The sequence below is a fragment of the Corvus brachyrhynchos genome, unplaced genomic scaffold, assembly GCF_000691975.1.
Source record: "Corvus brachyrhynchos isolate BGI_N302 unplaced genomic scaffold, ASM69197v1 scaffold62, whole genome shotgun sequence".
Classification (NCBI taxonomy): Eukaryota; Metazoa; Chordata; class Aves; order Passeriformes; family Corvidae; genus Corvus; species Corvus brachyrhynchos.
In genome coordinates this window covers 1427475-1443097 of record NW_008236629.1, presented here as the reverse complement: position 1 = coordinate 1443097, position 15623 = coordinate 1427475, and the positions used below count along the sequence as shown (strand labels likewise).

General features: G+C 38.6%; 1 protein-coding gene across 1 annotated transcript in view; it reads right to left on the bottom strand.

Moving 5' to 3' along the window:
• Window positions 1–15623, bottom strand: part of OTOG (otogelin) — a 95232-nt gene that overhangs the window by 14169 nt on the left and 65440 nt on the right. The window contains exons 32-42 of the mRNA XM_017726562.1: window positions 15231–15348; window positions 14482–14561; window positions 10363–14081; window positions 9563–9731; window positions 8485–8621; window positions 7187–7276; window positions 6651–6834; window positions 3703–3923; window positions 2709–2847; window positions 1467–1661; window positions 384–596 (exon numbers count right to left, since the gene is read on the bottom strand). Coding sequence (XP_017582051.1) covers window positions 384–596; window positions 1467–1661; window positions 2709–2847; window positions 3703–3923; window positions 6651–6834; window positions 7187–7276; window positions 8485–8621; window positions 9563–9731; window positions 10363–14081; window positions 14482–14561; window positions 15231–15348 — 5265 coding nt within the window. The remainder of the gene's footprint in view (window positions 1–383; window positions 597–1466; window positions 1662–2708; window positions 2848–3702; window positions 3924–6650; window positions 6835–7186; window positions 7277–8484; window positions 8622–9562; window positions 9732–10362; window positions 14082–14481; window positions 14562–15230; window positions 15349–15623) is intronic.

Genomic DNA, 15623 nt, shown 5'->3' with positions numbered 1-15623 from the left:
CTATCCCTTTTTACTGCTCACTTTGTAAATTAGATAAACAATCATCTGATTTTTTTTTCCTTGGAATTACCTAGATCATTTGTTTGTTTCTGGAGATTAAAAATAAACCGGTAATCTCTACACTTGAGGGAAACATAATTCATATTCAAATAAACCCAGTGCTATTTCAGTCCTCCTCCTATTCCTCTACCTCTCCCTCAAAACCTACTGGATATATTGAGCCAAACAGTTTCTACAGTTTTCTACATAATCTGTAAATTCAAACCAAAATAATTTCCATTTGGTTCAAAAATAGAATGTGTAACAGGAAGGCAAACCACAGAGAAAGGACATCTGCCTATTCCTGCAGTGGGCAGTACTCCTAACCATGAAGGAATACTTACTACAGATCTTCTGAGGACAACATGTCTGATCATCAGGAACAAGCAAGGCCACTTCTGCAAATCGCTGACACTCTAAATTGTGGATCCCTGAACAGTTGTACTCCACTGGAATAATGGTCTCACTGTCAACACATTTTTGCATACAGCATCCACTCAAAGAAGTTTTCCAGATGTCACCCACAGCATGAGGTGTCCCTGAGCTGTCTGTACAAGCTAGATCAGGACAACAGAAAACAGAAGTAATTCCTTTTTAATTCCAATTTTGATCACCATTTTTTTCCATAGTGGACGTGGATCTATGAAGCATAAAAATCCCCGAGTTTTAAAGGCTTGTCTATGTGCATCACCCCACAAAAAAGGAAAAGAGGAGACAGTCTACGACTGAGTTTGTACAGGAAAGCAAGACACTCAACACCTTCCAGAAGATCCAGACTTTCAATTCGTTTTGTATCTCCCCTGCAAGGCCAGTCACTTAAAACCCCAATCCAATCCTTTGTTTTTAAAGTAATGATCTGAAAAGAAGTTACTTTTGCATTTCACAAATATCAAAACTATTACCAATTTACTGTGCTTTAGTAGTCTGATTTATCATAAACTGCATCTTTAAGGTTCATGTTGTTAGGGAGAAGAATTGGTCCATTATTTGGTGTACTGAGGCAGAATTGCAATGAAAATAAACTTGAGTGCTGGCAGGACACACACATATAATTCAAAATGTGTAATTAATTGTTGCTGTGTGTCATTTGAATGCCATTGGGTCTCAAAAGGTTGCACCCTTGGCAAAGGGCTTGGGTGAAAAGGAGGCCAAGACTAACACTCTTAGAGTAATTGAATACTTAAACTTAAGCAAAGACTTCAAAGAGCATCTTCCAGCTGAGAGAAAGTGAGCAAAATTGTGCACCACAAGGACATTCCTTGCTTTCTCACCTGCACTGTTAATGTTCACTGAATATCTAGAATCCTCAAATGAATGACATATTCAGAACGCACACACAACACCAAACCAGAACTCAACTTATGAATAATGGAGTATCTGACCACCAACTTGCAGATAATTAAGAAAAAAATCACATCCAAATATACCACATTTTTCTTCAGGAATACAGACAGCAGTATGAGTCCGGTGAAGGATGGTCCCTCCAGCACAGACGCAGCCTTCTGTCAGCACTGAGCAGGACTCTGAGTCTAGGGAAGCAACCTCATTATTCTGACAACTCTCTGGAACCTCACAGGCAGCTATGCAAGGCTGGTAGGAGAAGTTTTCAGAGCAGGGGAAGGCTAGGAAGGAAATAAATAAATCAGACATGTTGAAGTTGTAATCCCACAGGCAACACCTAGGAGAAGACATTATTGTCTTCTTGTCAACTTTCTGTGCTTGATGATTCAATTGGATCTACCAACCTGAAACACCAACACAGAGCAGTTACCGCCACAATAAATTCAAACATAAGGAATCTGCAGGCATTTTTACTTCTCTTCTTGTAATAACATTCATCAAGATTCAGTTTGCATTTTGGCAGCAGAGATATCAAACCATGCAACAGTGTTGACACAAAATAGTTCAAACTTCAAAAACATTTTCAAATGCTACACAGATCAATCATAGAGTGTTCTGAATAATCTGCAGTGAAGAAAATGCATCATTGTGGTATAAAAATAAGTGTGATATGTCCCTTCACGATGGATGGAACACATTTACAGCTAAATTTTGTGAGCTCCTTTTAACAGTTACTACCTAATAAAATCCATACAAACTGAATTAATTTTAAAAAATTGGCTGTTTTTAAGTGTTAGACTACATAACTTATTTGCAAGGCATTATTATATGCCTGTATGAAGCCTGTACAAATATACACACCTTAAATCACTTTAAAAAAGGCATCACTTATGATTTCTATGTACAGTGAGTTCTCTTATTTTGGGGCGATCATGCTTCATCAATAAGCCCTTCTATTTTCAAGCACCAAACCCACAGACCTTCCTGTGTTATCACCGCAGGGGGCTTTTCCTAGGTGACCATGGACAGCACAAGGAGATGCTGTGATCCAGCTACAGATCCCATTTGGCCTTACACTTTAGTGTTGCTATGGGAGAAGTCTTCTGCAAGGATGCTCTAAGCTCTCAGGCTTTACTCCTTACTCTCCGTCTAATCTCAAAGGTGTTTCCTTTCTCTAATCCTTTCTTCAAAGGTACAGCTTTCTGTAGCAGCATCAAAGCACATGAAGACTCAAGAACCACTGGTGTTTTCAACTTACAGTAACTCTTAAATTAGGCAAGTTTTCTCTCTGTGAACACTAGAGGTGGGCATAGACATAGAATACTTACGGCAGTAATCAGAGCTTCTCCACTCTATGCAAACATTGAACTTGTTGCACATTGCCACATAGGCAGCTAGTGAAACACATGGATTTTGAATGTACTCAGTGTCTCGAGCCCATATATCACAGAATTGCTCAGGTGGAATCTAACAAAGGAAAAAAAAAAGAGATGGCACCTTCACAGAGGCTAAGCTAGGTAGGAAAGACTGACCTTTAAAAATATTAGCTACAAAGAAGCCAAGAGTTCTTAGTTCATGGTAAGCCTTCATTGGTGTACAAAGATAATCTACTAGTATTTAAGACTTCCCAGACATCGACATGATTCTACTCCTTAGTTTTATCTCTTACGAGTGCCAAGGGGTGAAGGGTAATAAAGTTTTTCTAGTAGAAGACTCAATTACTTTGTTCCTTCTTATCTCTAAATTTTTACCTATTTTTGGTCTCTTCTTCATCAAAATCAATTATATAGAAAAGGTCAAATGGTAAATGTACTCATGTGACCACAAATAATTTATTTGCACACCAGGAGTTTGTTATTTTCCTTAGGCTTGCTTTTAAGGGTCTGTTCTACCCTCTCACATCTCCAAGCTGGAACTCTGTCTCTAGAGCCTTTGAGAATGCAGGTTCTCAGATTTCCCATTGCAATTTGGGACTTGTTAAATTACCAAAGGCTTAAGGATTAATTAAATCCTAAAACTATTTTCTGTTACATTTTTCTACATCTTATTGATACAGCTGAATTATCTATGACTGCTTTATGAATTTCGGGGTATTTCAAAACTAACAGAGGTGAAATTCTGAAAGTTGCTTATTGCAACCCTCCTATCAAGCTTCATACTCTTCAATCACTTTTACCTTGCAACTGTAGGCACACACAAAAATACGCATCTCGTTCAACAGATACAGTTACATGTAGTCTCACGTTAACGAAATTACCAAGTATACAAAATTATATCTGAACTGCAGCTCTCAAAACGTAAGCCTGGAAATAGTTAACATACATAAGGGTGACAGCTGCTGAAGGTCTGGTTCAACACCATTCTTAAGCACTCTGAGCAGTCCATGACTGAGCAATTAGCTTCCTGATGCCTGTCTTCTCCGACATACTTTAACGTGTCTGGCACTTGCCAGCTGTCTATAAAAGTCGAGGGTGAACTTCTTTGGCTTAAAACTGTCCTGTTGGGTAGCATCAAGTCATTTTCCAAGCTTCTATCACAAAACCCTGTGAATTATCAGAAGGGAAAAAAAAAAGAAAAAAGCAGGTTAACACATGGTAAATATGTTTGAAGTGGCATACTCGAGAAAGTAAACACCTTTTCAAAATCTTATAAAACATAATAGTATCACAACCTATAACAGATGTAAAAAGTCTTCGTTAGGATCAAAATAGACAAAATTCAGCAAAATTAAGGAAAGCAAAAGTAAAGATACACCTCTGAATGGAAATCTACTGCATATCAAAGAGATACTCCGAGAACCCGAATAAAAAACTGAAACTTTCTTCCTCAGCTGCAAATACTAAACAAAAATGTATTCTAAAAAAGGTTGCAAAGCACCTCCATGTATACCAACAAATTAAAACTGTAAATATTATCTGAAAAGGGAACAACCATAAAATGCCAGGATGCTGATCTGATACTGTACTTCAGAAAATACTGTACTGTATTTTACTTATGCTTCTGAGCAATCATCAGCATCTACTGGATGAAGAGGCACCATGGAACTGCAGCTTGCTGCGCTTCCAGCTATATTTATTATTACCACCAAGCAGGAAAAAAAAAGAAAGAAAATAAAACTTTTCTGTATTCACTTCTCAGAAGGCAGCACCATATTTTTCTTTCTGTTTTAACTAAGATAATCAGCAATTGTGGAACAATTTAGAGCAAAAGAAGCTACATAACAAGGGCAGTGACTGTGGTCAGCAAAGAACATCCAAGAATGGCAGTAGTCTCCTCAGAAAAGTCAAACCAGAAGGGAGAAAAAAGTAGAATGGATCAGTCACCCATTCTTTCTTCCTAATCAGTTCCTGAGACTTTTGTACCAAACTTCTAAAATGTTTTCTTCTGATGTCTCCACAAGCACAATTCTAATTCTTTATCTGTTCAAAAAAGTGTTTGTGGATTCCACCCTTCTCTAAAGAACTGGTCTGTTTTACCAGTTTTTGCAATTCCTGATGACAATCAGTGATACAGCAACAGGCACTTAGAGAGTAAAACAGCTTTCCAAACTGTTTCTGGTTGAACCTTTTGATTCTGTATTTGCAACACAGATATGAAGCATGTATGGTGCAGAAAGACCTCAAAGTGTTGCTGTCGTGTCAGGGATATCTTTTTTCACTTCTGTTACACATTGACAAGGAGATTTAACACAGCAGAACCAAAGCTTCACATTTTTCTTGATAGGACCTAGTTGCAACTAGAACTGACATGCTTTCAATCTTTTTCACCAGTTTTGCTATAGAGATGTCCATGTTCCCCTCCCACATCCCTCATCTCCCATTCCAGCTCTTCACCAGCTGCCCCATTTGCCCAATCCTTGCACTGCAAAAGACACCGTTGTCCCTGAATCCTTCAAGAGATGCCTGTGCTACAAATCTGTAATGGTCTCTTCAGTTTCAGCATTTCCATGAAGCTGAGAAATCAGGAGCTACAAATAACACAGTTCAGCTAAGAGATATTTGAGAAAGCATGCTGCTTGTATTTGCACTAACACAGAAAGCACAGAAAGGAGTTTAGGCTAGACTAATTCACCCTGAAAAGATGCAGTACAACAAGTGCATTTGAGGCAGGCTCTGTAAGTGGCACCAGACAGCACTGTGCAGGCAGACTTACGCAGAGAACCTCCCAGTCAGAGGTGAACACCAGAAATACACAGCACATTCTCTGAAGAAGTTGTACTTGCAACACCATCCACAGAAGTGGGTTGTCATCTATTCAAAACGCCTTGTACACCAGGAATGTAATGCTCCCAATCTTCCCTATCACAGTAATCAAACAGGCAAAGGCAAAAGAGATTTTCTAGGTAACTTGAATCAGGCCTGTTATAAAAACCCACTGTCTTCACTTTCTTGTTTCTGTTTGATCTAATTACAATAACAATTAGCCAAGCAGAGTGAGAACAATATTGAAAACAGAAGTTAGGGCAAAACTACAGACAACAATCGAATCTCAAAATGGTGTAAATTCAAACTCTCCTTATGAGAAGCACATGTCTGTCAGCAGGACTGGAAACTGGACTGAGCTATTCCTGGTATTTGATACTGAGCTACAAGCATTTGCCCTTTCTGAAACTGGAAAGATATCCACTGTAATTATATGATCTCTTTAATCCTAATTTCCAGCTCCAATTTACAGCAGATAAATTTACAGATTCAGCTACCGCAGTGGGGATTTACATCAACAAATACATGCTTGCAAAAGCTATAACACCCCCAGCTTATTCAAGGCTGTGCTTTTTAGAGAAAAAAGAAAGCAGGGAAAACTATTGAACAGAACCTAACAGAGTGCAACATTATTAAGAAATTCCCTCTAAACTATTTTCTCCAACAGTTAAACTAAGATTAATTCTCTCAAGTTTACATTTCTTGCGAATTCTGACCTTTAGAAACTGAAAATAGCACGAACTACTTCCTATCAGATGGATATCAATCACTAAATCTGTAAATGACCATAACTGAAATCACAGACTTAGACCTGTCTTACTTATTTGGGTTTGGTAACAGCAATCATGCCTGTGGCTCTAACAGGTTACAGACAGAAGCAACACTGTGGGCAAAAAATTATTACAGGGATAGATATCAAATACAACTTCGGCAATTAACAAAATTAATGATCAATCTTAAACTTTGCAATTATATCAGACAGATCCTGCAACAAATATCTTAGATAATTAGGAAAATATGTCTCTCTAGCAAAGCATCTGAAAGCCTTTATTTCTACTCTATACTTACCACATAGTCCCAAAGCTCTTGGTTCTCTGGTACTATTGAACTCCATAATCATCACACCTGTGTTGTGAAACCACTGAATTCTGATTTTTGTTGGGGTCTCAACCGCATACTTGAAGCCTGAATCTTCAATTTTGTATCCATATTTTCTAACAGTAGGCCAAGCAGACCTTGAATTTACTGTTATCTAAAAGACACACAGGAGAGAGGTGTATTGTCAGGTAGAAGAACTAAGGGCAGATTCCTGACAGCTTTAGAATCTAAGTAATAAGTAATTTCAGAAGCAGTCAGGCTTTCCTCCATAAAGATAATACAGGTACCAAAGGCACTAACAGTTTACGTGCCTTGCTCTGTGACTTACCTTGTTGATTGTACTTGGATCACAGTTTACCAGGAGAAGTTTACTTAATTACAAAATTGGAACAATTAATCATATGACCTATCGTGTTTTACTCTGTTCCTTAGATACGCAAGGAGGCAGCTGATTACAGAAATAAGGTGTTATCTAAAAGGAAAATAAAACCCCTCAAAATACTTACTTTTCTACTTAAACGATTGATAATAATTTGATTTGATACATAGGTTAGATTCAACATGGCCAGGCACAAAGAGGTTGAATTTGAATTACTCTGTGGAGAAAGCAAAAATACATTACCCATAGCCATGATGTGAAAAATCTGTATACATTGGTTGCTTACTGGTTTTAGGCACTGGGATATTGAGGGTTTTTGGGGATTATACTATTAAGAGAGGAAAACCATTGGTGATTGCAGTTTTAAGTCAAGACTACAAAGGTTATCTGGATAAACAAAATATTACGACCTCATTTTTTTCAGCAACTGTGCTATATCATGCAATCTTAAACTTACAACAGAGAAACAGGTTTTCAGGGGAAAAAAATATGGTGGACTAGCTGTTTGGACAAAAAAAAAAAAAAAAAGAATTACATATCTGAAGGTCAGCAAGCATGAGACTGGGAATAATGAATCTGTATCATACATCCAGCACAGAAGTAATGCATCAGGAATAAATGCATAGTTCCTGAGCTACAGGGGGTCAGTAAAACAGAAAATACTAAATACAAGAGGAAAACAAATCTGAAAGTCACAAACACATCATCTTCATATCAGTCATACTGAGCTTCTGAAATTAACTTCCATAAGGTGAAACTTGGGGCCAAACTTTGCAATGGATGTTTTTACAGACATCAAATTACCTAGATTTCACAGAAGAGACAAAAGTTTAAGGAGTTTTGTAAAGGCTCACAAGAAATCAACTTTTAATGACAAAAGCCAACCCATACTACCCATTAGACAGGATTCCCATTAGGCTTTCTCTCTTACTCCCGTGTCAGAAACTTGGAATGCCCAGGGCACTCCAGTGCAGCCTGGCATTCCTACAGCCTTTTATGGCTCTGAAGATTGGTGCTTCCAGTCCAAGTTTCTCCATATGAACATAGATAAAAATCCTGCATTGAAAGAGACTGGTGGTATATTGGTACAACTGTGGTGGTATTTATAATAAGACTGCACTCACAGAAGTGACTAATAATGTAAATCAACTTAATCTCTCACCACCTTGTCTGTATTACACATACCATAGGATAACACAGACCTACCTCTCATCTTTCAGCTGTTTCACAAGGAACTGTGCATATACAGTCAGGTGTTAGAGTGTTACACAATTAATAAGTATTGCAAAATGCAAGTACAATTCACAGATATTGCACAGAAGTGAATAATAACCACAATATGAAGTATTTACTGTGCTCTCGCTTTTCAGATACATCTTATTAGCAGTACCTAACACCTTTTGTTAGCTGATAAATGTTAGTTACCATTCTACAGTCAAGGACATGGATGGTTATAGTTTCATCTGGAGTTTGACTAACAATGTAGGATGCTTCTTTGAATAAAGCCAAATGATTTCCATCATAGGTTACAATGCTCAGATCAGAGAAAATGGTGCAACGACCTAAGGAAAAAAAAAAGTAAATGTTTTTTCTAACTTACTTTAGAATTCTGGTAAATCTTACAAAATATGAAGATAAAACAATAAATTTTTTAAGATGAACTAATAGTTTCATATATGCAGCACATATTTTCACATATTTGATATTGTCGTATTTTTGTAAATGGATGGCAGAATCAAATCCTGCATATTTTCAGCGGGACAACCTGCAGACCTCTGCAATCAGCTATTTCCTTACAGTTCTTGACAACAAAGGCTTGCAATTTTTACAAACCCCAAGCTAGGAAAAATCGTGAGTGACAGCAGATCATGCCAGATCCATTGTTCCCTTGCAGTCTTGTTCCTAAGGTGGTAGAGTTTCATTTTTCCTCAGTCTTACTGCTAAAGCTTTTGTGTTTCAATGGGCTTGAAGTTCTACTCTGAGTTATTTCAAACTCTAAAGCCTAAGCAAAAGCTCCAATTGCTTATCACTGCATACTTTATTTGCTGTGATGAACTAAATGGAATTTTCTTTAAGGTTTGGATTCTTTCTACCCAATTCTAGGTAATTGATGGGAGTGATGACAGTACAGAGCCCCCAAACTCTTAACAGAAGTAGTTCACATTGTAGGGAATCTTTTCATCCTGAGGAAGTTATAAAACAAACCAAAAAATCTGTATTGATTAGGTCTTCCCTGATTAGAGAGATGACAAGATGTATCTAAGTCAGACCTGAACACATCTACTGCAGATACCTAACGTTGAGTACATTAAAGGAGCATTTCATTTTATTTCCCTGGATGTCAAACTAAAATTATAAATTTCCTTAGACATTGAGTAACCCATACAATGTGCATCTTCCATTTCTATGCCATGGTATAGAAGTGTAAATTCTTACCCGTCTTACACACGCATTAAATTGTTACCTGAAGGCATTTCAAAAGTATTGCATAATTAAAACTTACATGCACATTCCCACTTTGGGCAGCATTTGTCACCATTTGTTTGAGTAGCAAATCCTAAAACTCCACAGCTGGGCTGAGTAGCATTGTATGGGCAGTTCTGTGACTTATTAACCTGGATCAGTTGTCCATCCAAACAAATGTGTTTTATGCACTCACTCTCTGTGATTGGCTAAGGCAGATTCAGTAAAAGACAGAGGTTACCATTCTTACCAAGCTAGTATAACAGTATTGTAGAGTTTTTGTTAAAAAAGGGGTTCACATTCTTTAGGTACAGAATACTTATTGATCCCCATGACACCGATGGAAGCGACAAGTGGAGAACAACTTTGAAAACCTGACCATTCTGAGGATAGATTAACACTGTTGTCCTGTTGTAAAGATGAGAACAGCACTACTGAATTTTTAACTTCACAATTTAGAAAGTTGAGAAGGGAAAAATATGGAAGGAAACAAGAAGGAATGATAAAAGACATGTCTGGAAAGATGTACTTTAAGAAGGGCTGCCACTGGACAGTATGAAACACGATATTTTGCCAAAAACCCCCATTCTTCTAACAGTCATACCCAGAAAACTGAGGCGTGAAACCCAGTGTAGTAAAATATTTGGAAAAAAATGTTATGCATAATGAAGTTATGGAAGGTTTCAAATATAATGGGTAACAGTCAGGGTCCCTTGTTTGTTAACAGATCTTTAGGATTTAAAGTATCAAGGCACAGCTCACAATTTTACTTTCTATCTGTGTGTAAAAGTAACTAAGGCATATTCCAAAGCAGGCAGGAAATTATTTATATCTACTCACTGAACAAGTTTGAAGAGTGGCTGTTTCTCGAGGCAACATAAAAGGTGATGCTGCGGCTCCTGACATGGCCTCAGCTGTTGCCAGTCCATCAGAAAATGTTGTAGTAAAGCCATGAAGTGGTTTGGTAGATAAAGAAGTAAACAAGGAAACTGATGGAGCTGCTGTGTCATTTGGATGATCAGATATCATTAGCAGTGAACTCACAGAAGGTGTCTGCATCTCAGATGTTATTTCAAGTTTTGAAGTTTGAGTAATACTCTCTGATGACGGAGCTACAGAAGAAAACTGTTTTGATTCAGCAGATGAATGTACAGTGGAGAGAACTGAAGTTGTGTTTGTGAAATACGGCGGGTAAAACGTCTGAGGTGTAACTCGCTGAGTAAGGACAGACTGGAATCCTGTTGTTAATTCTGACTCTTCAGACTTTGCTGTGTGGAGGGGCAAGGCTCCTTTTGCTTCTGAAGTAACAGAAAGAGAGGTGGTGATGGGCTCTGTGACTGCTGCTGCTTTGTCTGAAGCTGCTGATGCAATACTGAGGTTTTGCCCAGCAGTGCCTGTTGTTGGAGAGGCTGAAGCTGCAGCTGATGAACGGGCCTCAGTAGACAAGGCTGTACTTGGTGGGATGATGGAACTGTAGGTGGTGGCTGAAGGTGTGACCTGCTTAGGCAACACTGCAGTTTTCTCTGTACCACTTTTCCTTGTTGATGTGGATCCCAATGCAACGGGAATTTCTGTTGTTTGTGGTAGCAAAACCATTGAAGAGGTTGACTTGGAACCTGGCAAAGGCGATGCTTCAAGTGTTTCAGTAAATGAGGCATGACGTGTGAATTGTAGATCTGTACCTGCCTTTTGTGTGGAAAATGAAGGAAAAGGTTCTATTTTAATTGTTGTTAGAGAGGAAGCAGCAAGCACTTCTGGTGAGAAAGGGGGAATTTTGGTGCCAAAAACCAAGTCAGCTGTTGTTCTAGCTGGGACTGTAGCGTGCAAAACAGAAGTTCTTGACACAAGTGGCTGCGTGACTGAATCAGTTAAACGCAAATATTTTTGAGTTGGTAAGATAACTTTTGTAGGACCTACTGAGGTAGGTAACATACTTGAACGAGTGCCTTCAGATAGTGAGGTCATTAAGGGATATAATGAGGTCAGTTCTACTGTAGCTTCAGTTGTGCTAAAGACAGGTTGTGGCTGACCAGTGGATTTTGTTAGAGGTTCTGCAGGATACTGGTGAACTTGGCTTGTCAATGAAGATTCAGAGGTCTGACGACCAAGTTCTGTAGTCTCCTGAGTAGAAGGCGGTGGTATAACCGTGGTCCTTGTGCTCCGTACTGAAAGTTTATCTCCTGAAGATGTCTGCAAGGACAAGGGGCTTGCTGAAGATGGAGGCAGGGATGGCTGAGCTGCAGCTGCTGGAAATTTCACTGCTTCTGTTATACTTTGGACTGTAGGTTTCAATGCTGTAGAAAGAATTTTAGTTTGTACTGAATATTTTGGTGTGGTTGTTACTTCTGGTAGCAGTTGTGTTACAGAAGGTGAGGAAACTAATTTATCTCCTAGATATTGAGAGGTGGAGAAAGTGTAAGAAGACTTTGTTACTGGAAGTGCGACAGAAGGGGACAGAGAGGATTCTTCTCTCCCTGTCATTAGTTTTTTGGTTGTTATGAGCTGACTGCTAAATTCAGAGGATGGGGAGAACATAGCATCAGTGATAGTCACTAGTGATTTTTTGTCTAATACTGTTGTTATTGAACTTGATTGTTCTAGTATAGTAGATAAGATAGAGAAAGTTGGGACTGGTGAAGTCTTTTCAGTTGTTAACATAGATTTTGGTAGAATTGTTCTTGGATATAAAGAGGTTATTTCATGGGATGTATGCATGGGACTGAGAGTTGTCAGAGATTCTTCTTTTCCATCCGAGGGCAGTGAAGGAAGAGAAATGTTTAAAGAGATTAGAGAAGTTGATGGTGAAAAAGTCAAAGCAGATGGTTTTCCAGCAGAGATGGGAGTAACACTTTCTACTTGTGACTTATCAGGCTGTGTTGTGAACAATGTGGTTTCAGTTCCACTAAGGAGAGCAAGTGGAGATCCAGTGATGGATGTTTTTTGAGATGATTCTCTTTTTGTAGCTGCAAAAGGAGCTATGGTGGTTTCCTTGGTTTCCATTGCTGATGTGGTGACACTACCTGAATATGCTGGAGTGCTTGTCTTCACTGTACTTGAAACCAGAGCTGACTTGTATTCAGTAGATATTTTTCCAGAAAACAAAGTTGACTTTGCTGCTAATTCAAGCGGGGATGTTACCTTAACAGACAAAGGTGTCACACTGATAGTCTCAGCCATGACAGGATATTTAGCATAAAATGTAGTCAGGAACTCTGTTGTGTTTAGAACTGTTTTTAAGGGATACCCTGTAGTTGAAACAGTTTTAAATGTTTTTTTGAATTCACCTGAAGCTGGAGAAGCAGGAGTAGGAGCAGACACTGCAGGTCTCTTTGTAGAAAGAATGAAGGATTTTTCAGTACTGGAACTAGGATGTGGTGAATAGGGAGGGAAATAGGAACTTGATGTGTGCTCCACATGAGGTGTTATTTTTGGGATTTCCTTTTTATGAGTTGTAAATGATAAAGTTGTTTCTGATGATGTCTCTTGAGTTTGTAGAGTTGTCATCTTCGGACCTAGAGTTGTAGTGAAAGGAACCTCTGGAACACCAGCCAGGTGTTGAACCATTCCAAGAGGAGGTTCTGTAGATGCCTTTCCTAATGAAATAGGTGGCGTGGATGTTGGTGAAAACGTAGTTTTCACACTCTGCTTGGTTAAAACAGCTGCTGCTTCTGTTGTTGCTGAAGACACTGGCTTTAACAAGGATGAAGTAGTGAGTATAGGAGAAAATGATGTCACTGTAACATTAGCTACCGTGGTAAAAGATTGTTCTACACTTATTTTTGTCCCTTCTGAAGTTCCTGTTAAGTTTACTGGTGGTGTGTATGAAGGCATGTCCAGAGGTGGAGATGTGGAAAACTGTGGCAGATATGCAGTAGTTTTTTCTGTTATTGATTCAAATGAACTGGGTGTAAATGTTGTAAGTCCTTCTGGTTTTACTTGTGCTTCTTCCGTGGGAAGTGTTCTTGTGGCCATTTCTGATAATTCCACTATTTTAGTTTTGACTGGCATTTCTGTTGTTCTATGTATAAGTGGTGCCCCAGTAAAAACAGAAGTAGCAATTGGCTTGCTTTCTGATTCTGTGCTTGTGGTCCCTGCATGTGCAGCAGCTGCTGTCTGAGGTTCTGTAGCCCTCAGTAGTTTAGTGGAGCCAGTACTGACCAGTTGTATCCTTGTGGAAGTTTCTGAAGTGACAGTAGATGGAAACAAAGGAGAAACGTCAACAGAAGCAGACAAGCTTACATTAGATTTTGTTGTCCCAGTCATTGCTGTAGTGCTTCTCCGAGATGTCATTTCTGTTGACTGTGAAGAAATATTTGGTGATAAAGTTATGGCTGGAAGTGTTTTACTGGATGTAACAGCTGAAAATTCCAGTTTCCCTGTACTTGCAGTGGGTTGCAATTTTGTAGCAAGTGTTGTTTCCATGTCCTTTGCTTCAGGTACAGGAAATGAAGTGACCTCTTCACTGATCACTGCCAAACCTGTGCTTGGTGTTAAATGTGGAACTGCTGGTGTTTGAATGCTGAGAAGCAGAGGTGGGCTGTCATCTGCAGGTTCAATGCCTGAAATCAGACACAAGAGAAGAGCCTGAAATTTATGAATAATTATAGTGATGGAGCCAGCAGAGTTCTAGCTTAACTCATATAACTGATTTTTCAATTGCCTTTAAACTTCTAAAACTCACAGACAATTTAAAAAATAAATTCATTAAGTCATTTCCTTGACATCTAATGTTACTGAAATGTTATATGAAGAAAGAACATCTTTCTTAGTTTAAAATTTGTCTCATATTTTTGAGGGATGAAATTTAACTAAAATGTATGTTTAGTGAGCTCAAGTTTCACATAACTAAGGTCATGGTTACACCAATGTAGGCACTGATATTTGAAATTATGAATAAAGAACTAATACATTAATAAGCCAAGTCCAATATATGATATATATATAACTTTTCAGACATACAGTCTTCCAAATACACGCATCTTTGAGTGATTTCATCCAGCAACATGTTGAGAGGACAGACAGGGATGCATCCTTCCACTCTAAAAGAAAAACAATTAGTATTAACTAGTTGAATAGTACCTTTTGCAACAAGCATTCAATTTTAGGAAAACAGAATCTATATATAAAGTATGTTTAAGCAGTCTGGTTCACCTCAGCGTACTCCTTCAAAATGCCATTGCCATGACTTCCATTCCCACTCAGATCTAAGGTAAAGCATGAACTCTGTGACACTCAGCTTTTGAAATGAACAGTCACATGTTCAAGAGTGAATACTGTTGCTGAAGAAATACCCAGTAGTTTTACATGTCAAAATCTGAATGTCAGTTTTACCAGACTTAGCACAAATTCCACTTCAAAGAAAAGGCAAGGCCAGATATGGCTGTCACAATGACATAATGGAAAAGCAGGGGCACAACTGTTTGAAACAAACTTATAATAACCTCTCTTTATTAATACTCTACAATACCCTCCAAAATGAAAGTTACAAATACAGCAGTCCTTCCAGAACCTGACAGTACACTAAAGGCTGACATTTGTTTTACGTGGCTGCGGCAGCAGGTTTTATTCCACTTCTTTTCTCTTTCACTTGCCTCCTTACACAACGCACTCCTGCTATATTAAGTGTACATTTGGGCCCTCGCATTCCTATTATCCTGCTTAAGTGTCTTGCCTAAATAACACACTTTTCCATAAAAATAGACACTTACTTTGGTACCATCTGACAGTTTTTTCCCAAAGGGTCCCTGCATGTCCTGAAACAAGGGCTTGTGCAGGCATCATAACGCCATTCACACGTAGAACGGGACAGAAATTTGAATTTAACATCTGAAAAACAGCAAAGATCTGTTATTCTCATATGTTTCTAGAAATGCACACAGATGCATATCACTAAGAGGCATACCTTACATTCACTGTGGCACCTACACAGTGTTTATTGAAAGACTTCCAAGTCACATAATGGAAACACAAATTCAAATACACTCTAGCCCTCCCCCGTCTCCATGCAGAACGGTTTCCTACACAATGCTGGATTAGCCCAGCAGCTCTTTCAACACCTGCAAGATTTACATGATATATCTGGATTTCAGTCCCTGCACTAT